This window comes from Corythoichthys intestinalis, chromosome 16 (assembly GCF_030265065.1).
Source record: "Corythoichthys intestinalis isolate RoL2023-P3 chromosome 16, ASM3026506v1, whole genome shotgun sequence".
In the NCBI taxonomy this organism is placed as follows: Eukaryota; Metazoa; Chordata; class Actinopteri; order Syngnathiformes; family Syngnathidae; genus Corythoichthys; species Corythoichthys intestinalis.
In genome coordinates this window covers 17,763,180-17,785,506 of record NC_080410.1, presented here as the reverse complement: position 1 = coordinate 17,785,506, position 22,327 = coordinate 17,763,180, and the positions used below count along the sequence as shown (strand labels likewise).

Genomic DNA, 22,327 nt, shown 5'->3' with positions numbered 1-22,327 from the left:
GCATTCTGCGGAGCTCACATTGCATTACTCCTGAGCCCGAGGTTGAAACCAACAATGAAGATGATGAAGATGATGAAAAAAGTGAGACCGATCTTGATCCGGACTCATCAGATTACTGGAAGCCACCTCATCCAACCGGGAGCAGCCAAGAGCCTTCCCCGTTATTATGTGCGCAAATAGTTCAACAGTTCAATAATTTAGTTATGTGTAAATAAATTGTTACTTTGCGATCAAAAGTTCTATTTGTCTTGTTGTTTATGTTATTTTGTAAAAGGAAAACATTATTCAGATGTTTGGGATGTCACAAAAGCAAAACATAGATGTGTTAAAGTCAAAGTTATGTTTGAAATGTATGCTTTTACAAAAAGCTCAATTTGTTTTTTCATCAGAAATTGCAAAATTGCTCAAACTAAGCAATTTTCTAATGCTGATTTCTAAAGAATGGAAAAAACACATGAACTATTTTTTTTTTTCTGCTGAAAGAAGAGAGTCTAATCTTTCTTTTGGTGGGTTCAATGTTTACATAGCAATAGAACAGAATTTTCTGTGGGCCTTGCAAAATCAGTCAAAATCCAATAAAACTGCCGGGAGCAAAGGGCCTTGCTCCGGTGAAAATGGCTGGGAGTTAGAGCTGGGCGATATACCGAAAATTTACCGTTACCGAAATTCTTCATGATAACCGACGTAATTTTGACCATATCGATAAATTTGATAATTTTAATAAAACAAGAAAATATAGTCTTTTTATCCTGCTTTGACTCTGTTGTTCGGTTATGTTCATTCCCCTTTAAGAAAGCAGTCAGTGTGCTTACGTATGAAGTCACATGGTTATCAGGAATTCAAACAAACAGAAGCCCGGCAGGCTAACGCTAGCGGCTATAACTACAAGCATACGTGATGGAGTCGGGCTTAAGGGAGCTTCGCCAAACTTTCACCCGACATTAAGTAGACTCTTGGCGGCCTCCAAACGGGCTTTCGCCCGCTTTCCTCCCTGGTCTCATGATTTCAGGAGAGGGTGCTTTCTACTGGAAGCCAGGCCACAGGCTAACGCTAGCAACAAATGAACGTGATGGAGTCAGATAGCGGCTCTAAACCTGTCAAAACGGCTGAACTTAATGAGTGGATTGGACACGGGCTGCATCTAGCAATTAGTGTTACACGTTATTTTGTATCTGTGTGTGTGATTTCTTTGATATCCCTTTTATGATGGTAAAGCATTCATCATAAATAGTAATCCAACAGTGAAACCTATAACATTTAATGGCCACAGCTATTCTTTTGTATGTGCTTGCTTTATTCATTGGCAAAAGAGCAATATGAGCAATATAACTTTAATGTGTGTATGTGTCTGTGTGGGGGTGCATATGTACGTGCATGTATTAAAAAATGCTTTGGGGAAGAAAAAAAAAAAAAAAAAACTGAAACCTTGACGTAAACACTTGTGTTGAGTAATTATATCACAGCAGCCATTAACAATAAGTTGTCTGTTTGAAATGTACTGTTCAAACTGTAAGTCATTTTTGTTATAATGACATGTTTGCACAGTCGTCGTATTAATTTTTATAATGTACATTGTTCAAGTCAGACAAGCTGTTATAAATGTTCATACTTGAATTTTTATTGTTTACAATATTTTTTTTTAAATATATATTTAATGTTTAGAGTGCATGTACAATTGTTAAATATGTTAAATTGAAAGCTGGTAAATAAATCAACGAGAAACAGTTTGCAGTTTACAATTTATCGTCATTTATCGTTATCGGGGTAAATCTGCTCAATTTACCGTGATACGTACTTAAGGCCATATCGCCCAGCCCTACTGGGAGTGAATGAGTTAATTGCATGCTCAACACATTTTTTTGTGCTCAAAATCTATCGTTGTTCGCTCAGAATAGTGGCACAAAAATAACGCCAGACATTACAATACATACATACAGTATGTTGTGTGTTGCCAATAGCTTCTGCTGTTGCAGCACTGTAATTTACCAGTAGGTAGTGGTACTGCTCAGCTTTATTTGGGCTTTGCGAGGAATTGCGCAATCTCAGGTGAGGCTTGCTGCTCGCTTACACCAATGCCTCGTCCAAGTATTTGACCATTCAACAGTTTTAAAAACTAAATTAAAAATAAATATATATAAATCACAAACCAAATAACAAAATTGAGCAGTGTTTTATTCTTTTTTTGTTTGTTTGTTATTTACTCTTCAAGATGAAGGTGAGGCTCTGCCTCTCCTGATTGCACATCCCTGGTTTTGTCGTGACATGCCTGGCAGCACTGAGGTCTATTAAAAGAGATGCAGTGTAATCATGAGCAAAAAGAGGCAGAAAAAGTCCCCAGCAAAGCTTCAGTAATATTTGTTCCCAAAGAGCAGAAAAACACCTGCTTGTGAATACTATTGTTGTATGTCTCAAACTCTACGCTAATTTCCGATTGCACTTCCATGACATTTTATTTATTTTCCTTAGCTTCAAGTTTTAGAGGGAATTTTAACAGGGAGTGACGGATAAACATCTTGGCACTACGCCAAGAACATTGATATTGACAACAATATCACCTTTAAAAAAAAATCACGAACAGTTTATTAAAACCTCAAACCATCAACTATATGGGCAGTTCTAGAAGACATCAATGGTGAGCTAACTGAAGCTGAAAAAGAATAGTTGAAGCCCTGTTGATACCTGTTTACTTGCGCATAGAAGTTTAAATTAAATGCAGGAAATTTGGCACTCACATATGGTGTTTTACTTCAATTTTTCATTAAAAATTTAAATTAAATTGACGTTGTCATTATTAATGTTCTTGGTGAGCGCCCCTTTAAAGAGAAAGTGATTTGCCTCATATTTGAAGACCTGTGCTGCTAATAGTCAAAACAGGAGGCAAAGACGGCATTAGTTATAAAAATTATAAATTGATGTGTTTTTTTTATTGCATAGACTTCCTAATGATATTGACGGGTCAGATTCCACCTTCACTGCTCCTCGCCTTGAAGTAGGGGGCCATCCCATAATCCGCTGAAGTTATTCGCAGTCGGTCGCAGCGACACATGCAGCAATACAACGCCGGGTTTAGGTTGAAAAAGTACAAAAGCTGTACCACATACAAACAGGATGGATTGTCTCAGGAGTGATTTATTTGAGGATTCAAGGTAATTATTGTATATATATTTTTTTTTCACCAGAATTTTCAACATAAAAAGCTCTTTGTTGTACGACTGCCGCCACATTGTCTAATAGACTAGCATCATTCTTTGGCATATTTACGTAAAATAAAGGCTAACTGCTCGGTTTTTTGCTCTTTTAACAAAGAATTGAAACTGTTTTACTTTCAGATCTATAAAGAATTCAGGGATTTAAGCATTTATTCACAAGAATTTTCAACGTAAAAAGCTGTTGTAAGTCTGCCGCAACATTTTCTAACAGACTAACATCATTTTCTGACATATTTACATAAAACAAATGCTGACTGCGCGTTTTTTTTTTGCTCCTTTAACAAAGAATCAAGACTGTTTTGCGTTCAGATCTATAAAGAATTCGGAGATTTAAGCATTTATTCACAAGAATTTTCAACAGAAAAAGCTTTTTGTTGTAAGGCGGCCGCTACATCAGCTTACTGACTAGCATCATAGTTTACAATATTCATGTATAATAAATGCTAACTGCAGTTTTTTTGCCTTTAACCAAAAATCGAGACTGTTTTACGTCTATATCTATAACAAATTCAGGGATTTAAGCATTTATTCACAAGAATTTTCAACAGAAAAAGCTCTTTGTTGTAATGCGGCCGCTACATCAGCTTACTGACTAGCATCATAGTTCACAATATTCATGTATAATAAATGCTAACTGCACAGCTTTTTTGCCTTTAACCAAAACTCGAGACTGTTTTACGTCTATATCTATAAAAAATTCAGGGATTTAAGCATTTATTCACAAGAATTTTCACCAGAAAAGGTCTGTTTACATAAAGCGTCTGCTACATTTGCTTACTGACTAGCATCATTGTTCGCAATATTCATGTAAAATAAATGCTAACTGCACATTTTTTTGCCTTTAACCAAGAATCGAGACTGTTTTACGTCCATATCTATAAAGAATTCAGGGATTTAAGCATTTATTCACAAGAATTTTCACCGGAAAAGCTCTGTTTACATAAGGCGGCCGCTACATTTGCTTACTGACTAGCATTATAGTTCACAATATTAACGTAAAAAAATTGCCAAGTGCATGTTGTTGTTTTTTTTTTGCCTTTAACCAAGAATTGAGACTGTTTTACATCCATATCTATAAAGAATTCAGGGATTTAAAAATTTATTTTGCGTCCATATCTATAAAGAATTAGGGGATTTAAGCATTTATTCACAAGCAACGAAAAAAGTTGTTTGTCTGTGATTCCACTCGGTCAGCTCTGACGGCCACGCCAACAATGCAGGCCCCCTATTAATCGGCCCCGCGCCCCATGACCCGTTAATATATTATGAAGTCTATGGTTGTTGCTGATGATGTGTGATGTAAATGGGAAAAGTAAAAAACATAAAATAACTTATATCACGGATTTTCTCACCCATTGAGGATGGTTGAAAATGGGGTATCACAGTAATACCATTCTGTAATAAATGACTCAAAGGATCGAAAGGAATAAAGTCAAATGTACCTCTTTGAATTTGTGGGTCAACTTCTCCGGGTCCAGCTCCACAGGCGACAACGTGTCCTGGTGCTCAGCCAGGTCAAAAACCTCAATAGAGTTCGGAAACATGGGGCTCACCTCCTCATCCTCATCAGTCGCATATTCACCTGTCTGGAAAATATCAACAAGAAATATTATATACTAACGTTATTGGGTTTGTCACATCACTTCGTACATGTTGTTATTTTCCCAAGAATTTGCGATTCCTGGGTTAAGGAATTTTCCATAGATTTCAACACCTTCTGCAGAATACAATGCGAGGTACAGACCATTACATTTTACCTATAGTTTTCATCGGGACCGCCAGACTTCACGGTATAATAGCACCCACCACTGTCCCCGCACGTTATGGAAACAGAAAGGGCATTGCGTCCTCCGGAGCACCGCTTTTTTTAAACACTGAAGTTCCATTTAATGCAATTTTCTGCACTAAACGCCCAAATTAAATTAGTTTGTAACTAGTTGACATCTAATTGCCAGACCACCCAGGTGCTATTTTTCGCAGTTTTAGTATTGAAATTAATTTCAGAAGAGAAGTCTTACATCATTCAACACTTGACAAGTCATTGCAACACTTGATACAGTATAGACCCCACTCACATGACGTCATAACCACGCCTCCGCGCCATATTGTCCGTCAGCTCGTCGTGTTTACGCATTACCGCTACGTAAATTCCTCCTACTATGGAATGTTTTTCTGCTCGTTAACATTAATAATCAAAATGGTGAAGGCGTGTGTGGCGGTTGGTTGCAGTAACAGAGAAGATAGACGGAGAGACTTGAAGTTCTACCGTATTCCGAGAGACCCGGAGAGGAGAGCGAGATGGACTGCTGCAATTCGACGAGAAAACTGGGCACTAAACGATCACCACAGATTATGTAGTAGTCATTTTATATCTGGTAAGATGCAATTAATATATATTTAGAGGGTTTTGGGCTGACAACCACAATTAAGATCATTGGGAGGCTAATCGCCAACAACATACAGTTTCAAATTCAAGATGCTTATTTCTTCCACCATCATTATTTTTTGAATAATATTTACAGTGGGTTTTCCCATTGTGAGTGTATCAAATACTTGTTCTCCCCACTGTAGCTGGTAACAAGTGAAAGAAGCTGGCCTCGTCTACGGATCATCAGTTAAACAGGGGTGTCCAAACTTTTTGCAAAGGGGGCCAGATTTGGTGCGGTAAAAATGTGGGGGGCTACCTTGGCTGATTTACGTAGAACAATATATTTAAACAAATTTTAGCAAGCCCTTCTGTGTGTCTCATTTGCTTTATTATTATTTTAATTCATAATTTCAACAATCTCGCCTTTGTGGTGTTCTCTTTCGACACTCAGGCTCTTGCGAAATACTGCTGCTGTGAAATGAAACTAGCTTCAAGTTGCTTTAATTTCTCGCTGTGTATTTTCCCTGTAATCTTGTCGAACATGTCAGCGTGTCTTGTTTGGTAATATCGCGTCACATCGAACTCTTTGAAAACTGCGACTGTCTCTTTACAAATGAGGCGGTCACAGTTGTTAAGTATTTTATTGAAGAAATAGTCCAATATCCACCTATCCTTGAAGCGTCGGCCATCGCAGTCAACTTTTTTTTTTAACTAATTGTCGCCATTTTAGAAAATTGGAAGTAAAGGTAATGTTGCTTAGAGTGCTGCTCTTAGTTTTTCAAAGTTTCATGAGAATAGGCTGAGTTTCTGTGGACAAGATAGTTGTAGATATCGGGGTAGCAGATGTCAGGCAGAGATGGCGAAGACAGCGGGTCGAAAAATATCCATTTAGGCATCAAATATGGATCTGGCGAATGGATCGACCAAAGCATTTCCACATAACGCCTTTTATGCAACATATCCAATGAGTTTACAGCGTCTGAAAGCACCGGGGCTTCCATGAATTGCACTATAAATTGAGACCATCGAGAATACGGACACACAATGACGGACAATACGGCGGCACAATACAGCGACACGTCGTTGTGTGACGTTGGTGAGTGGGGTCTAAAAGGATTTAAAATTGCTGTGGAAATCATATTTTGGTGGGTGTAGAGATACAGCAATTGCAACAAAAAGCTTTTTTTTTTTAATCTTCAGTAATTGTTTATGTGTGAATATTTAATATTTGGAAAGATTGTTTTCAAAAATGTAGATTTGAGAAGTCTTGAATTTAATAAAATGCACCGATAATTATTTTTAAAAAAACAACGGGGACTACGAGGTAATTTTGACATAAACATTTGAGTACGTGAAGATGATTATCCCCTCTTTGACCACAAGATGGGGTAGATGGAATGGGAATCCTGCAAACCAAGGCTCAAAGCCATAACCACAAACTGTCAGAATCGCCTAATTTTTGACATTTGTGACTTCATACCTCACAAATATTTTTATAAGTTATGGATGAAATCTCCCACAGAGATACGATTGGAAGCTTTTTCAATTGATTCGATTCCGCATTTCCCTTCATTTCCAACGTTGATGAAGAACAGAATGCTGTCTACCTCCTCATCATCATCCATGTACTGCTTGTATCGTTGCTCCATCATCTCTCGCTGCCACTTCTCCTGTTCCAGAGTTTGCTGAATCAGCTGAGCTACTTCACTCTGCTCCCCCGGCTTTTCCCGACCAATCACAAACCTGGAAATGAAGTCACAGATTATCGATGTCTGAAAGATGATCTTTTCAAAAAACATTTTGGTTGACTCACAAGGTACAGAGCACACAAATACATTAAATAAGGGGAAAAAAACTACCCTATTGGTAGTTAAAATGACTGAATAAAAAAGATATAAAACAACAAAAACAGACATGAACGTACATGAAACTGTAAATGTGACAGACGTGTACAGGCAATATAAAAGTAATTGCTTTGCATACTTGACAGTGCCTGAAGTGTTACGTAGGACGGAAGCAGCAAAGCTTTGAGTCACACCAACCAAGCTGGTCCCATCAACTTCAACGATTAGATCGTTCACTTGTATCCTATAAGAGCAAGATAGAACACAATGTATGTATAATAAATTTAAAAACTAACATTTGGATGCATGTGCATATATTAACTGAACAATTTGTGAAAAATTATAGACTGCAAGTGAATAAAATACCAATTAATGGCCGTTTTCAAAATATTAAAATTCAAATACAGGCCGCATAAGATCGAATTTGCCAAATGGAAGTAAATGTGTCTGATAATGAGAAAAATGCACGTGGTGAGCAACGCAACAGAAAGGTTAAAGGACCGTTTACATGGTGGCGCTGCGACACCAAGATGCAACGATTGTGTCCCGTAACCATATGAATGGGACGGTCTCACGGCAATGGCATCAGCGCTCGCACAGTCACTTTTGCCATGCGCAGTCGCTGCTACTAAACATTCAAAACAGCTAACATGGCGGAACGTCGGCTTTAATTACCTGTTTTAATAATATTTTTAATTCATAGATATTTTATGTTTGTGTTTTTGTGCCTTTTGAAGCCAAAGAAAAAAACGTGGACGTCATTGCTTCGAGTGGGCAGTGGGCCTGAACAAGATTGGAAAAACTACCATTGCTATTTTTGGGGGGTTTGCGATATATTGCGATATTATATTGCGCTATTAAAACTAGAAGAATTTTGACCAGATAACTTGAATAGCTCTGTCTGGGATAGGCCTGAACGATATTAGGAAAAAAAAACATTGGAATATATATTGCCAAGGCTCCACACTTACTTTTTGCATTGGTTGCGGTTGCACCTAACTTATTTGCTTAAGGTGCACCAGCACACAATGTAGGCGGAGCCACATTTTTCATCGCCTCACCTTTAACGCCATACTTTTAATCAGACTCTTAATCACTTTAGAATATTCATTTGAGGGAGTCCACACAAATACACCCACATTTTGACGTTCACGCTGCCAACAACAGCCTCTCACTTACACTTTGAATGAGTTGGCACAGCACACTTCAGACAGGGCTGAAAGTTTGATGATGATTAAAACATTTGTGCCTTTGATCGTAGAGCTACCGAGGCTTCTCAGGCCAGATCAAAGCTACAAACCTGTCAATCATCGTTTAGGTTAAGTACCAAACGCCAGCTGCACTGGTGACCAAGAAAAACAGTTTGGTCGCACTCCCTTAGCAGGAGGGAGGGTGAGAGGCTGTAGCGCTGCACGAGCATGAAGCAGAAAAACATGATTTTTTTTTTATCATTAAAAACCCGATCCTTTTCACCTTATTCCGATCCTCTGAAAAATGGCACGAGACATCGGAGACATCTCTAATTTATATAATGCCATTTAATCCAGTTTTGCTGTATACAAAAGAGATCCAGGATCTGCACACTTGCCGCTTTTATGAAGTAAAACACAACTTTACATGTGAAAAAAATTAAAAAACAATTGCACGTCCTGCGATGTGACGATTGCGCATGCGCACATTGCAATGGCGATGTTCAAACGATATACCGTATTGGCCCGAGTATAAGACGGTGTTTTTGCATTGAAATAAGACTAAAAAAGTGAGAGTCGTCTTATATTCGGGGTCTAGACATTATACCCATTCACGACGCTAGATGGCGCCGGATATCATTGAAGCGAATGCTGAACTTGAGGAGTGATGTTCTTTCATGACAGATCTTAGCTACTCTCAAGTTTAACCAGTTTGCATTATTTTATTGCAATGTATTTTCTTGTTCAGATTTGTTTCAAGACTACAGTAACAGTTGGACCTCACTTTGATGGTTAATGCAGTTATTGCAATTTTGTTGTTTTATCACAATAGATAGGTTTATTTACATTTCAAAAACCAGAAGCCATTCATTTACGAATGTGATTGCACTTTAGTTTACATATTTAAATGTTCAGCTATTAAGATTTGAATGAGGAAAAATAAGCTTTTTCTCTCAAATATATTGTTATAATCATTTGTTTCAGATGTACTGTAATTATTTTCTGTATAAAAATGAATTTGGTGTTAAAAAAGTTTTTTCAAACTTGAGTCTTGAAAAAGAGGGGGTCGTCTTTTAATCAGGGCCGTCTTATATTCGGGCCAATACGGTATTGTGCAGGCCTAGTGGGCAGGAATGATGTCTGAGGAGGTTGCTGTCAAGGAAATGCATCATTGGCTGTCGCCTAGTAAAACTGCACTGCCCTGTAGGGCCTGTCATGAATACTACATCGTCTTCACGCGGAATTGCGACATTGTTCGAACGGAGACGTAACCAAGACTTGACCATTTAATGCAAACATGAAATGGGTCGTGTTCAATCATTTTTGTCTGTGCGTCACCATGTAAGCAGCCTCTAAGTGATTTAAAAATTAATAGGAACAATCTAACTGAATGTTCGGAGTAAAATTAGTTGACATCAACCAGCAATCCTGAAAAATTGGTTAAACATAATACTCGCACAGATATCTGTAAGTGACAAAACCTAGTGTTTTTGCAGTTGTAGAAACAGCCCTGCAGCAAATATTGTATGACATTTAGAGGAACTATAAATTCAAAAGGATCAAAGAAACGTTCTAGAGGGAACACAATTAAGCTTTTAGCCTCAGGCGAGGCAGGAGAAACAAATAAAAAAACAAAAACAAAGCAAAACAAAACAAAACCAAAAAGCATGTCCTTTCTTTTAACCTTCTAAATCCATTTGGCTTTCAGCAGCAGAAACTGGCAGTCCTAGCTCAAATGTTTAACCTAGGGCTGGGCAATATGGCCTAAAAATAAAATCCTCAATTTTTTTTTTCACCAAAAATTTGATTCGTGATTTTTTTCAGATTTTTTTTTTCTCTCCTAACCACTTTTTCCAAGAGACAGTAAGAACAACAGACAGGGAAAGCCCCAAACAAATTTAACCCTTTCTATGGAACTCATCGAACTCATTGGCTACCATTTAAAGTGCTAGGCAGGTGTGCGAAATTTCTGAATCTTAGATTATTCGTGATTCGGTCGTGGAAGATTCGAGAACGATTCACAAACATCCAAATTCCGATTATTGAAATATGCCAAGTAAAGCGGAACTAAAACACAGTAAGCGCCTTCGGGACGCAATGAGGAATGGACTGACAACTTATGACTGTGGGCAACAGCCGCTTCAAACAAACGGCCATGTTGCTACAAACTACGCCGACATAATGCTACGGTAAATATCACATGTACAAAGAACGAGATGGGAAATGTCAGACTCAACGGCGTTAGCAGCACACGTATAGAAAACTAGATGCGAAATGACAGACTTGCTGGCGTTAGTAAACAGCCGCCATCTTAAATCAGTAGACTTCCCTGGAAGGCTGTTGTAGCGAACCTTCCAAACGAACCTAATTAACTTTTTATCTAAAATACTCCTAAATCGGCAAAATCTTGACTTGAATCTATCTTTAAATGGTGAAACAGTTTTCAAACTTTCACATGTCGAAAGTAGACAGAAGGGAAATTATGGAATAAAGGGAGCAATTTTAACAACTTTAAAGGTTGATTCACAACATTAAATGAATTGAATGTAGTTTAAAGATGCTGATACAAAATGGGTACTTGAGTATTTTATTTACTGTTTTGAACTGTTAACTTGATACTGATTTTAATAACATTTTATTAAAATTGTATTTATGAATAGTAAAATATAAATCTGTGGATATCACTTTATGGGTCATGTTGGCGATATGTGAATATTGTAGCCTATATGACCTAAAATGTGATATCCACATTTGTAGACGCTGTTAAGTAGTGTTTTTTTTATTTATTTATTTATTTATTTTGTATATTACCAAAAATAGTCACGTGTTTAAAAATTTTAAATGTAAACAAAAATAAATGTGCAAATCTTCTTGTCTTAAATATCTTTTTCTCTTCCCCTATTTGTGCTGTCAGCCTCCAAATACAAAGTAATAACTTCACAAAGAAACACTTTATTTCTCATTGATTAATCGCTTGAATAGCTGATTGGCTGATTACCTTTTTTGGCAAAAGACAAAGAACAAAAAAAAAAAAAAAACGAATATAATTTTTTAAATCATCCTTATTTGAGACACAATGACACCTAGTTGAACTACAACCAAAAGGGCTTTATATCCTCCTAGAGAAGGCTTAATTGAACCAACCCTTTACCTGCCATCTCGCTGCGCAGCTCCACCCTCAGTAACTGTTTTGACAAAGATGCCCAGTTTCTCCAGACCCATATCAGCTCCTGCACCCATTCCTATGATACTTATTCCCAGGCCGTCGTTATCTGAAAGAGACACAGACAGTGTCAGTATCATATGTAACTGTATAGCTTGATATTTTAGTGATTCCAAAGGGAAATTGGTGGATTTAATCTCAGACAGTTACATAAAAAAACATTTTGAGCTATTGGTGTGAAACTGTTTTGATTTCAAGTGAAGTGTAGTCATCGAGGGATGGTCGCTAGTTCAATTCCATCACCTCCAGATTTACACTCCTAATTAGGCTAATCCCCATTGATTTTAATCCTATAATGGGATGACAGAGTTGTTAGCCAATAGATATATCCATGTATGTTCACTAACAGCAGCGCCTTGTCAGATACAGTGGACATACATTGACCAAATGGATGAAATATTCAACATTAAGGATACATTACTTTAGTAACACATTATTGTTGACACTGTCAGAAAAGAAATGATTACAAATACTGTATTTTGTAGTTGTACTGGTATAGTATTGCACCGCATCACAATGAAAGCTTTTCCTAACATCTTATTGTGCATGTGGTCATAATTTTGTGTCTGTACAATGAAGAAAATAAGTTTAAGTAAATAAGTTTTCCCACTTAGAAATTATGGTGGGGTCTGAAATTTTCATCGTAGGTGCATGTCCACTGTGAGAGATAATCAAAAAAGAAAAATCCAGAAATCACAATGTATGATTTTTTTCACAATTTATTTTTGTGATACAGCTGCAAATACGTATTTGAACATCTGAGAAAACAAATGTTAATATTTAGAACAGTAGTCTTGGTTTGTAATTACAGAAGTCAAACGTTTCCTATAGTTTTTCACCAGGTTTGCACACTTTGCAGGAGGGATCTCGGCCGACCCATCAGTCACGTTTCTGAGCTGTCACTGAGTAACACGGAATTTGAGCTACCAAAGGTTTTCTATTGGGTTTAGGTCTGGAGATCGGCGGCTGGGCCATGCTAAAACCTTGTTATGCTTCTTACAGAGCCACTCCTTGACTTCTTTGCAGTGTGCTTCGGGTCATTGTCATGTTGGAAGACCCAGGCACGACCTATCTTTAATGCTCTGACAATACAGGGCCCCAGTCATCCTCTCTTTAATAGAGTGCACTCCTCCTGTCCCATGCGCAGAAAAACACCGCCACAGCATGATGCTACCACCCCCATGCTTTACAGTAGAGATGGTGTTTTTTAAATGGTACTCATCATTCTTTTCCTCCAAACACGGTTAGTGGAATTATGACCAAAAGTTCTATTTTACTCTCATCTGTCCGCAAAACTTGCTCCCATGACTCCTCTGAATCATCCAAATGGTCATAGGCAAACTTAAGACGGGCCCTGACATGTGCTGATTTATGCAGGGGAACCTTCCGTGCCATGCATGATTTCAAACCATGATGTCTTAGTGTATTACCAACAGTAACCTTGGAAATGGTGCTACGAGCTCATTTCAGGTTATTGACCAACTCCTGTCGTGTAGTTCTGGGCTGATTCCTTACCTTTCTTAGGATCATTGAGAACCCACGGGGCATTGGGGGCTCCACTCCAATTGAGATTGACCGTCATGATTATCATCTTCCATTTTTTAATGATTGCTCCAACAGTGGACCTTATTTCACCAAGCTGCTTGGCAGTTGCCCCGGAGGCCTTTCCAGCCTTTTGGAGGTTAACAATTTTGTCTCTGGTGTCTTTGGACAGCCCGGCAGTCTTGACCATGTTACAAGTTTGAGTCTTACTGATTGAATGGGGTGGACAGGTCACTTTATGCTGCTATCGACTTCAAACAAGCACATCCGATTCAAGATAGAGTTGGACTTTTATTACGCGGACCAACAGGTCTATCAAGGTCAGAATTCAAGTTGATAGACAGGTGTTCAAATGCTTATTTGCAGCTGTATCACACAAATGAATTGTTAAAAAAAATGCATTGTGATTTCTGGATTTTTGTTTTTAGATTATCTCCCTCAAAGTGGACATGCATCTACAATGAACATTTCAGACTCCTCCATGATTTCTAAGTGGGAGAATTTGCAAAACAGCACGGGGTTCAAATACTGTACGTATTTTCTTCACTGTATGTGTGTGTGTGGTTACACAAGAGGCCTGTCTGAGTGACTCAGTCACTGTAGTGTGTGAGTAAGTGTAGGGAAGTGTGTATATGTATTCACCCTTCTGTAGCTCAACAGGAAACAGATCCAGCTTCTCAACTCTCTTCTCCAGCTCATACTCAGCCGACGCTGCCATGGGGTCCACGTCATCATTACGCCGATCGTAGTCTTCATTACAGTAGGTGGCGAATACCTACACAGAGTCAAACGTATGAAAATACACCCATCCATCAATTTACATCCACCGTTGATCCTGTTCAATGGGATGTGAGGCCTACAATGATTCTGAAGCGAAAAGAGCGATGATGGAAGTTGTCAGTGGTTGTTCACGAAATGAGAGTTGAAATGTTGTGTCATCCAACTAGACTGAGTTGGATGACTCCAGAGTGGCGATTAGAGCAGATTTAACAGGACGGATGAACTTTTCAAAGTGGAAGAAAATGGCTGTGGCCAACACTATTATTCGTTATAGTCAGAGGTGACATAAACGCAGTCATGTGCACATACAGTAGGTTGAAGCATTTCAGGATCACTTGTTGCATATTCAATGGGCTGCCTCACACACTAATAATCTATTGGTATTTTGTCATTTTATGTCATGTTTGTAAAAATGACTATATTGTAAATTTTGTACTGAAGCTTGATTTGAAGAAAATGGTACATCGAATCAAAATTGCAACATCAGCCAGAAAAATCTGTTAATTTTTTTTTTTTTTTTTTTTTTTTTTACTCATTTAGCCCCAAGGCTTATGGGCAAAGTGTAGCTATTACAGAGGAATTAAGTTCTTGAGCCATCTAATGAAAACTTGAGAAACTGTAGTGAAGGCCAGGTTGAAACAAAACATTGAGCAACACTATTGTTTCATGCCAAGAAATAACACCACAAAGGCCATTTTGCCCTGTGAATAGCAATGGAGCAGTACAGGGAAGGTCAGGCAGAGCCGCATTGTGTCTTTGTGGATTTAGAAAAAAACATCAAGTAAGGAGTGCCAAGTAAGGAGCTGAGGTACAGTAAGAGGAAATTTGTAGTAGCAGTAGGCCTGGGCTATAAATTATTTCATTCTATTTTATTATTTCATTTGAGTTTTTATCACGGATCATTTAAAAAAAAAACATTGTGTTGTTCCAGTTTTATATTGTTAGCTTTTGGTAATAAACAATTTAATCTAAAACCTAACCTAACCTACAAAACTTAACTACGCGTTGACATACAGTATGTGGACATCACATTTTGAGTAATGTAAGTCACAATATTAACATTTGGTATACAAGTGTGGCCTACAGGTGGACATATGTCCATATACCGTATTGGCCCGAATATAAGACGGTGTTTTTGGCATTAAAATAAGACTAAAAAAGTAGGGGTCGTCTTATATTCGCGGTCTAGACGTTACGGTATGTAATGCCAGATCTCAATTATTATTATATATTTTCCTGTTATTCATTTTTATATCATTTTCTACTAAACAAAATTATGAATTAATCAAAACTTCACAAAACTAACATTAAAAACGGAGTAAAATCAAAAATATGTTCTGATTATGGACGACAATAACACTCAGAAATTTTTTTTTGTTGTCGTTAAATTTCATAGCTTCTAACTCATTGCCTGCCATTGACAAGGACAGACGTCCAATTAATTTAAACTTTGAGGACTGGCAGTGAGTGCTCATTATCTCAGTGCCATTAACGGCATGAGACTCCATTGCACTTTGCCTGGGATGAATGATGTGGTTCTTCATTCATACATTCAAGTTCATTCGCCCCCTCTTCGTCAAAATGAATTGGACATCTAGCGCCGTCAATGGGAGTCAATGAGTTCAATGTAGGGCTGAACGATATTGGAAAAAAATGACATTGCGATTTTGGGGGGGGGGGGGGGGGGGGGGGCGGGGGGGGGGGGGTTGCGGTATATTGTGATATATATTGCGATAGTAAAACTAAAAGAATTTTCACCTTGAATTGAATAGCTCTGCTTGGGAAGACTTTGTTTGACTCACTACGACCACATTGTATTCAGTAGAAATGTCCCAATCCAATCACATGATCGGAAATTGGGCCGATTGCGCCATTTTTCAGAGGATCAGAATCGGGTTTTTAATTTAAAAAATGGATTTATGCTTTTGTACTTCATGCTCGTACAGCCTCTCACGCTCATTCCTGAAAAGCAGTGCAACCAAACTGTTTCTCTTAGTCGCCAATGCAGCTAGCGTTTGGTACTTTAAGTTAATGTTGATTGACAGGTTTGTAGCCTTGATCGCCTCGGTAGCTCTACGATCAAAAGCACAAATGTGTTAATCATCGTTAAGCTTGGTACTCAGTCTGAAGTGTGCTGTGGCAACTCATTCATTGTGTAAGTGAGAGGCTGTTCTCGGTAGCATGAGCGTCAAAGCCAAAAAAAAAGGTTTTTCAGTATCGCATCGGGACTCGGTCTCGGCAGATTCTCAGAATCAGGTGAATTGGACTCGGGTGCAAAAACATGCGTTCAGGACATCCCTAGTATTCATATAATACCATTTAGTCCAAGCTAAGGGGATTTATATGTGAATGATGAAGATTGGTGTATAATAAAAAGGGATCTAGGAAGCCACGTCTCTGCACAATTACTGCTTTTATGAAGAAAAACAAAAGTTGACATTAACTCATTCACTCCCAGCCATTTTCACCGGAGCAACCCCCTTCGCTCCTGGCCGTTTTACTGGATTTTGACAGATTTTGCAAGGCCCGCAGAAATTCTGTTCTATTGCTATATAAACATGGAACCCGCCAAAAGAAAGATTAGACTCTCTTCTTTCAGCAGGAAAAAAAGTAGTTTTCCATTCTTTACATATCAGCATTGGAAAATAGCTTAGTTTGAGCAGTTTTCCAATTTCTGATGAAAAAACAGAAATCGAGCTTTTTCTTAAAAGCATACATTTCAAACATAACTTTGACTTTAACACAGCTATTTTTTGATTCAGTGACATCCCAAACATCTGAATAATGTTTTCCGTCTATAAAATAACATGAACAACAAGACAAATAGAGCTTTTGATAGCAAAGTAACAATTTATTTAGACATAACTAAGCTATTTAACTGAGAGATGACGCAGTTGTGGCCGCGGCTGTATCGGCAGACGGGGTAAATTTTTCCCTCATCACTGCCTGTCTGTCTCATCAAGATAGATTTTTTTGACTCTTTCTTTTGTAGTGACCACTACCTCATAACAGAATTCACCTAGGGAACTTGTGTGGGGCATGTGCTTTGTGTTTACATCATTCTCCACATTTTTCTCACGCTTCCTACTTCTTCCAACTTCCGTTTCCTGACTGTTTCTTTTCATTCATTTCCTTTCAAGGTCCAATATGAGTTATTACTAAATGCACTACTGCCCTCCAGTGGCCAGTTTTATTGCTTTAAAATGGATTTTGAGCCTTGTGCTTTGGAGCGAACTTGCATCAGAACCTAGAGATGTCTCTTGTGAAAAAAAAAAAAACGCAAAAGACGTTTAAATACGTTTTTGAGACACTGAAGCAATTAAAATTAGAACGTATTCATACGTTTTTGGGAGCAAATGAGTTTAAAAAAATACAGAAAACAGCACGTCCTGCGCAGGGACTATTGCGTATGCGCACATTGTGATGGCGATGTTCAAACAATAATTTGTGTAGGCCTAGTTCAATGAGTGCCCGAAATGGGTTAAACTTGTTTTTAGCTTTCTGTCTTTCTTTCTTATGTCTCCTTTAAGGAAGTAAATAACTAACTAAATAAATAAAAATGTTAAAGTAAAAACATTTATATACAATTTTGTGAAATAAATCTGAGTTTTTTGGGGGCGGGGGGCATATTGCCCAGCTTCAAGTAGCAACAAAATATGTTAGATTAGTGCAGAACATGTATGAGAACAGGCACACAATATACATTTACATATACAATATACAGGGTTACTATTGTGATGGGCAAATTGACAGACAATTTCAAACTGGAGTCTCTGTGGATGATGCAGTTGAAATTGCCATGTGCTGTGAGATTATAGCTCGTGTGAAATAGAACCTGAGTAAATTTTTGGGGGATGCCTGGACTGGATTACTGAATTCTACCAAAAGAAAGTTGAAAGGAAAATAAAAGTAGCAAAATCTTAAAAAGCTGATAAAGGGTAGCTTTTTGTTGTGTTTCATGAGTAAAATGATCATTATCTGTACACGTGTGACTTAAATTGTCCTGAAAGCCAAAGTCTCAAAACAGAATTTTAATATCATCATGGCAGGTTGCAGCAAGTAAAAGAGGGATATGAAATCCTCCCACTTGTGGGAATTTTGACGTAAACTGTCACAAGATCACAACGTAGAGCCCAAGTGAACGTTCACATGACCAGACATGACAGGAATTCAGTTTGAACAATGAATAACAGAAAGAACAAAACAGATATGTGGGTAGATGAAGAGTGGGCAGAGGCAAAAGAGGGACTTGCGACAGAACCTTCATTTTAAAATACAGTATGGCCAATATATTATTGACTACAATTAGAATAATGTAGACAGCCTTAAATCTGAAAGTACATGCCTCTTTCACTATATACATTTAAATATAGTACATTATTACTAGAAAAACTAGGGCTGGGGTGCAGGGTCGAGAATAAAATTTCAGGATTTTTCACAAAAAAATTTAGATTTACGTTTTTTTTCTTCTCCCTCCGCTACTTTTTAAAGGAGATAATATGAACAGACAGAGAAAGCTAAAAATGTTTAAGCCCTTATAGGGCACTCATTGAACTGGCTGCCATTGACAGCGCCAGACATCCAATTAATTTTGACTGGGGGGCGAAAGTAACAACAAATAAACAACAAAACTTTAATGAAGTGCAAAAATTCTGTCTGAAATATCATTTCTCTCCTCCTATTTGTGCTGTCAGCCCCCAAATGTAAGTAAGTAATAACTTCACATAAAAACAAACTTTTTCACCGAATAGTCCATTGAATAAATTGGTTGCTAGACTTTCTTTATTTGTACGAAAACAAACAACAACATAAAAAAAACCTCGAAATTAATTTTTTGAATCATCCGCAATTAAACAAAAAAACCTCCAATTTATTCATTATATCGATTTATCACCCAAGCCTAGCAAAAACCTACACTTGTGGGTAAATGACTTGAAACTTTGGAATAAAAGCAGCAATAAATAATAAAATTACTACTTTCAAAATACTTTGGCTCACTGTCTTGTAATAAGATCACCAGTGTTGTGTAAGTACTGGCACCAGTTTAAAGCCTCAAGACCAAAGTAGTGTTTCTTTTCATACAGTATGCGTTGTGTATTTGAGACAGAAATTGAAAATAAGTTGAACAAATTACACTTGCTAATTGTAGCAAGGAAGTCAAAACAAACAAATATATGATTTTTTTATGCTTACTTAGCATGCGCTAACATTTTCCTTCATTAAACTCATTATTCATTACTCATGAACTCATCCCATTACTAAATCTTTCAGTGCCATTACCAATGATGGACATCCAATCATATGAGCTCTTTTTATTCTTGTGCTGTGAATTTAAATTAGTTTATCACTAGTAGACATCCAATCAGTTTTAACTGAGCAGGCACATTCATTCATTCGCTCCCAGCCTAAATGGAGTGGACGTCTGTCGATATCATTTAGCTATAGACCGATTATCAGCGCTGATCTTTGCAAATTTGATGTTATTTAGTATCTGCCTTTTTTTTTTTTTTTTTTTTTTTTTTTTAATCCGACCGGCTGATATGAAAAAATCAATTTAAAACTGAGGTATTTTCGGCCAAGAAACAGACGCGCAACTCTCTCCTGCCTACTGTCTCCTGCACTAGTATTCACCCCATCCTCTGATGATAATATTAAATTGAGTTTAGGGCTGCAGCTATCGAATATTTTAGTAATCGAGTAATCGACTGAAAATTCTATCGATTAATCGAGTAATCGGATAAAACAAATATATTTTTAGGTGAAGAGCAATTATAAATATACATGAGAAAACAAGATATTTCATCTAATTTTGAACCATTTTCAGTCAATCAATGTCTTTATTTTTGATGTATATTGTTGAAAACAGCCAACAATTGCATCTCAGATGGAACTAGAACTAAAAAAAAAAGAAAAGAAAAAAAGACTATTCACTGCTTTCACTCAAAAAACTTTAGATCTTATTACAAAAAAAATTATATATATCTTACCTAAAAATGCCGTTATGCTTGATAACACACATCACTTAAAAGTTTGGATTTTTTCCCACGTCTTTCAATTGAATTTCTCTTTGTGTCAAGCCATTTTTAAGTTCTAGTTAAGTTTTAAGTTAGTCTAAACTGCAAGTCCTGATAGGATTTTGAGTTTTTGCAGTGTTCAAAATAAATGTGTGATACAGGCTGTATTGGAGCACATTAGCACCAGTGCTACTTGGTGTTTTATCCAGCAATGACTACTGAGCTAAAATTGATAGTTAGCATGATTAAGTTTTTTTTTACACCCTCATCACTCCACAATGCTATGTTATGTTAAAGCCTGTATGTAAGACACGTTAGCCAAGCATCGACAGTGGTCATAATTAATAGAAACCTAGCCCTCCGCAGGGCTAACGTTACTTCAGAACAGTAACGTTAATCTTATTTATTAGCGCTTAGCGCTCTTTATTAGCGCTTAGCGCTGTACTGCTTTAAGATGGCGGCTGTTCACTAAAGCTGCCCAGACGCGGCCGAGTCTGTCATTTAGCATCTAGTTCAACATACATGTGATCTCTATGAGACGCATGAGACGCTACCTGTACCAACGTAGCATCGTGCGGGCTAGTATTTAGCAACGTCGGCGTCGTTTGTGGCGGCTGTCGGCTGCAGTAAGTTTTTTTTTTTCCCCCTTCTTCCTCTCCGCACGTGACAGCGCGTTGTCCCGCATTAAAAGTGGTCCGAGCAAAACGTGATGCTTAGAGCTGTCAAAATAAACGATTACTCGAGGTGAATAAAATTACTCGGATCAGTTTTTAAACTCGAGTTACTCGAGTTGCTCGAGTACTCGTTTCAGCTCTAATTGAGTTACACTTGTATTGCACGTTTCCACCTTTTTAAGGCCCTCAAAGCGCTTCACACTATATTCTCATCTACATTGGGGAGAACAAGTATTTGATACACTGCCGATTTTGCTGGTTTTCCCACTTGCAAGCCATGTAGAGGTCTGTAATTTGTATCATAAATTCTCTTCAACTATGAGGGAAGGAATCTAATACAAAAATCCAGAAAATCACATTGTATAATTTTTAAATGATAAATTTGTATTTAACTGCATGAAATAAGTATTTGATATGATGATGATTTGATATAGTATTTGATTTGATACCCTTTTTTAAGAACCCCTCCTGTTCTCCACTCATTACCGGAAGTAACTGCACCGGTTTGAACTTGTTACCTGTATAAAAGACACCTGTTCATGCTCAAACAAACAAACTCCAACCTCTCCACAATGGCCAAAACCAAAGAGCTGTGTAAGGACATCAGGGATAAAACAATAGACCTGCACAAGGCTGGGATGGGCTACAGGAAAATAAGCAAGCAGCTTGGTGAGAAGGTAACAACTGTTGTAGCGATTATTAGAAAATGGAAGAAGTTCAAGTTGACGGTCAATCTGCCTCGTTCTGGGGCTCCATGCAAGATCTCACCTCGTGGGGCATCACTGATCATGAGGAAGGTGAGGGATCAGCCCAGAACTACACGGCAGGACCTGGTCAATGACCTGAAGAGAGCTGGAACCAGTCTCGAAGAAAACCATTGGAAACACATTACACCGTCATGGATTAAAATCCTACAGCGCACCCAAGGTCCCGCTGCTGAAGCCAGTGCATGTCCAGACACGTCTGAAGTTTGCCACTGACCATCTGAATGATCCAGAGGAGCAATGGGAGGAGGTCATGTGGTCGGATGAGACCAAAACTTTTTGTCTAAACTCGGCTCGTCGTGTTTGGAGGAAAAAGAAGGGTGAGTACAACCCCAAGAACACCATCCCAACCGTGAAACATGGAGGAGGAAACATCATTTTTTGGGGCTGCTTCTCTGCCAAGGGTACACGACCCAAACCACACAGCCAAGGCAACTAAAGAGTGGCTCCGTAAGAAGCATCTTAAGGTCCTGGAGTGGCCTGGCCAGTCACCAGATCTGAACCCGATAGAAAATCTATGGAGGGAGCTGAAAGTCCATGTTGCCCGGCAGCAGCCCCGAAACCTGAAGGCTCTGGAGAAGATCTGCATGGAGGAGTGGGCCAAAATCCCTGCTGCAGTGTGTGCAAACCTTGTCAAGGACTACAGGAAACGTTTGGTATCTGTAATAGCAAATAAAAGTTTCTGTACCGAATATTAAGTTCGATTTTTGTGATGTTTC

General features: G+C 38.0%; 1 protein-coding gene across 4 annotated transcripts in view; it reads right to left on the bottom strand.

The window, feature by feature from the left end:
- The window catches only part of LOC130931887 (neurabin-2-like), a 76,166-nt gene that overhangs the window by 24,936 nt on the left and 28,903 nt on the right, over positions 1–22,327 (bottom strand). For all 4 annotated transcript variants that reach the window (XM_057861072.1, XM_057861075.1, XM_057861073.1 and 1 more), the window contains exons 6-10: positions 14,019–14,151; positions 11,763–11,883; positions 7,561–7,665; positions 7,185–7,320; positions 4,652–4,795 (exon numbers count right to left, since the gene is read on the bottom strand). In XM_057861072.1, the coding sequence (XP_057717055.1) occupies positions 4,652–4,795; positions 7,185–7,320; positions 7,561–7,665; positions 11,763–11,883; positions 14,019–14,151 (639 nt within the window). The remainder of the gene's footprint in view (positions 1–4,651; positions 4,796–7,184; positions 7,321–7,560; positions 7,666–11,762; positions 11,884–14,018; positions 14,152–22,327) is intronic.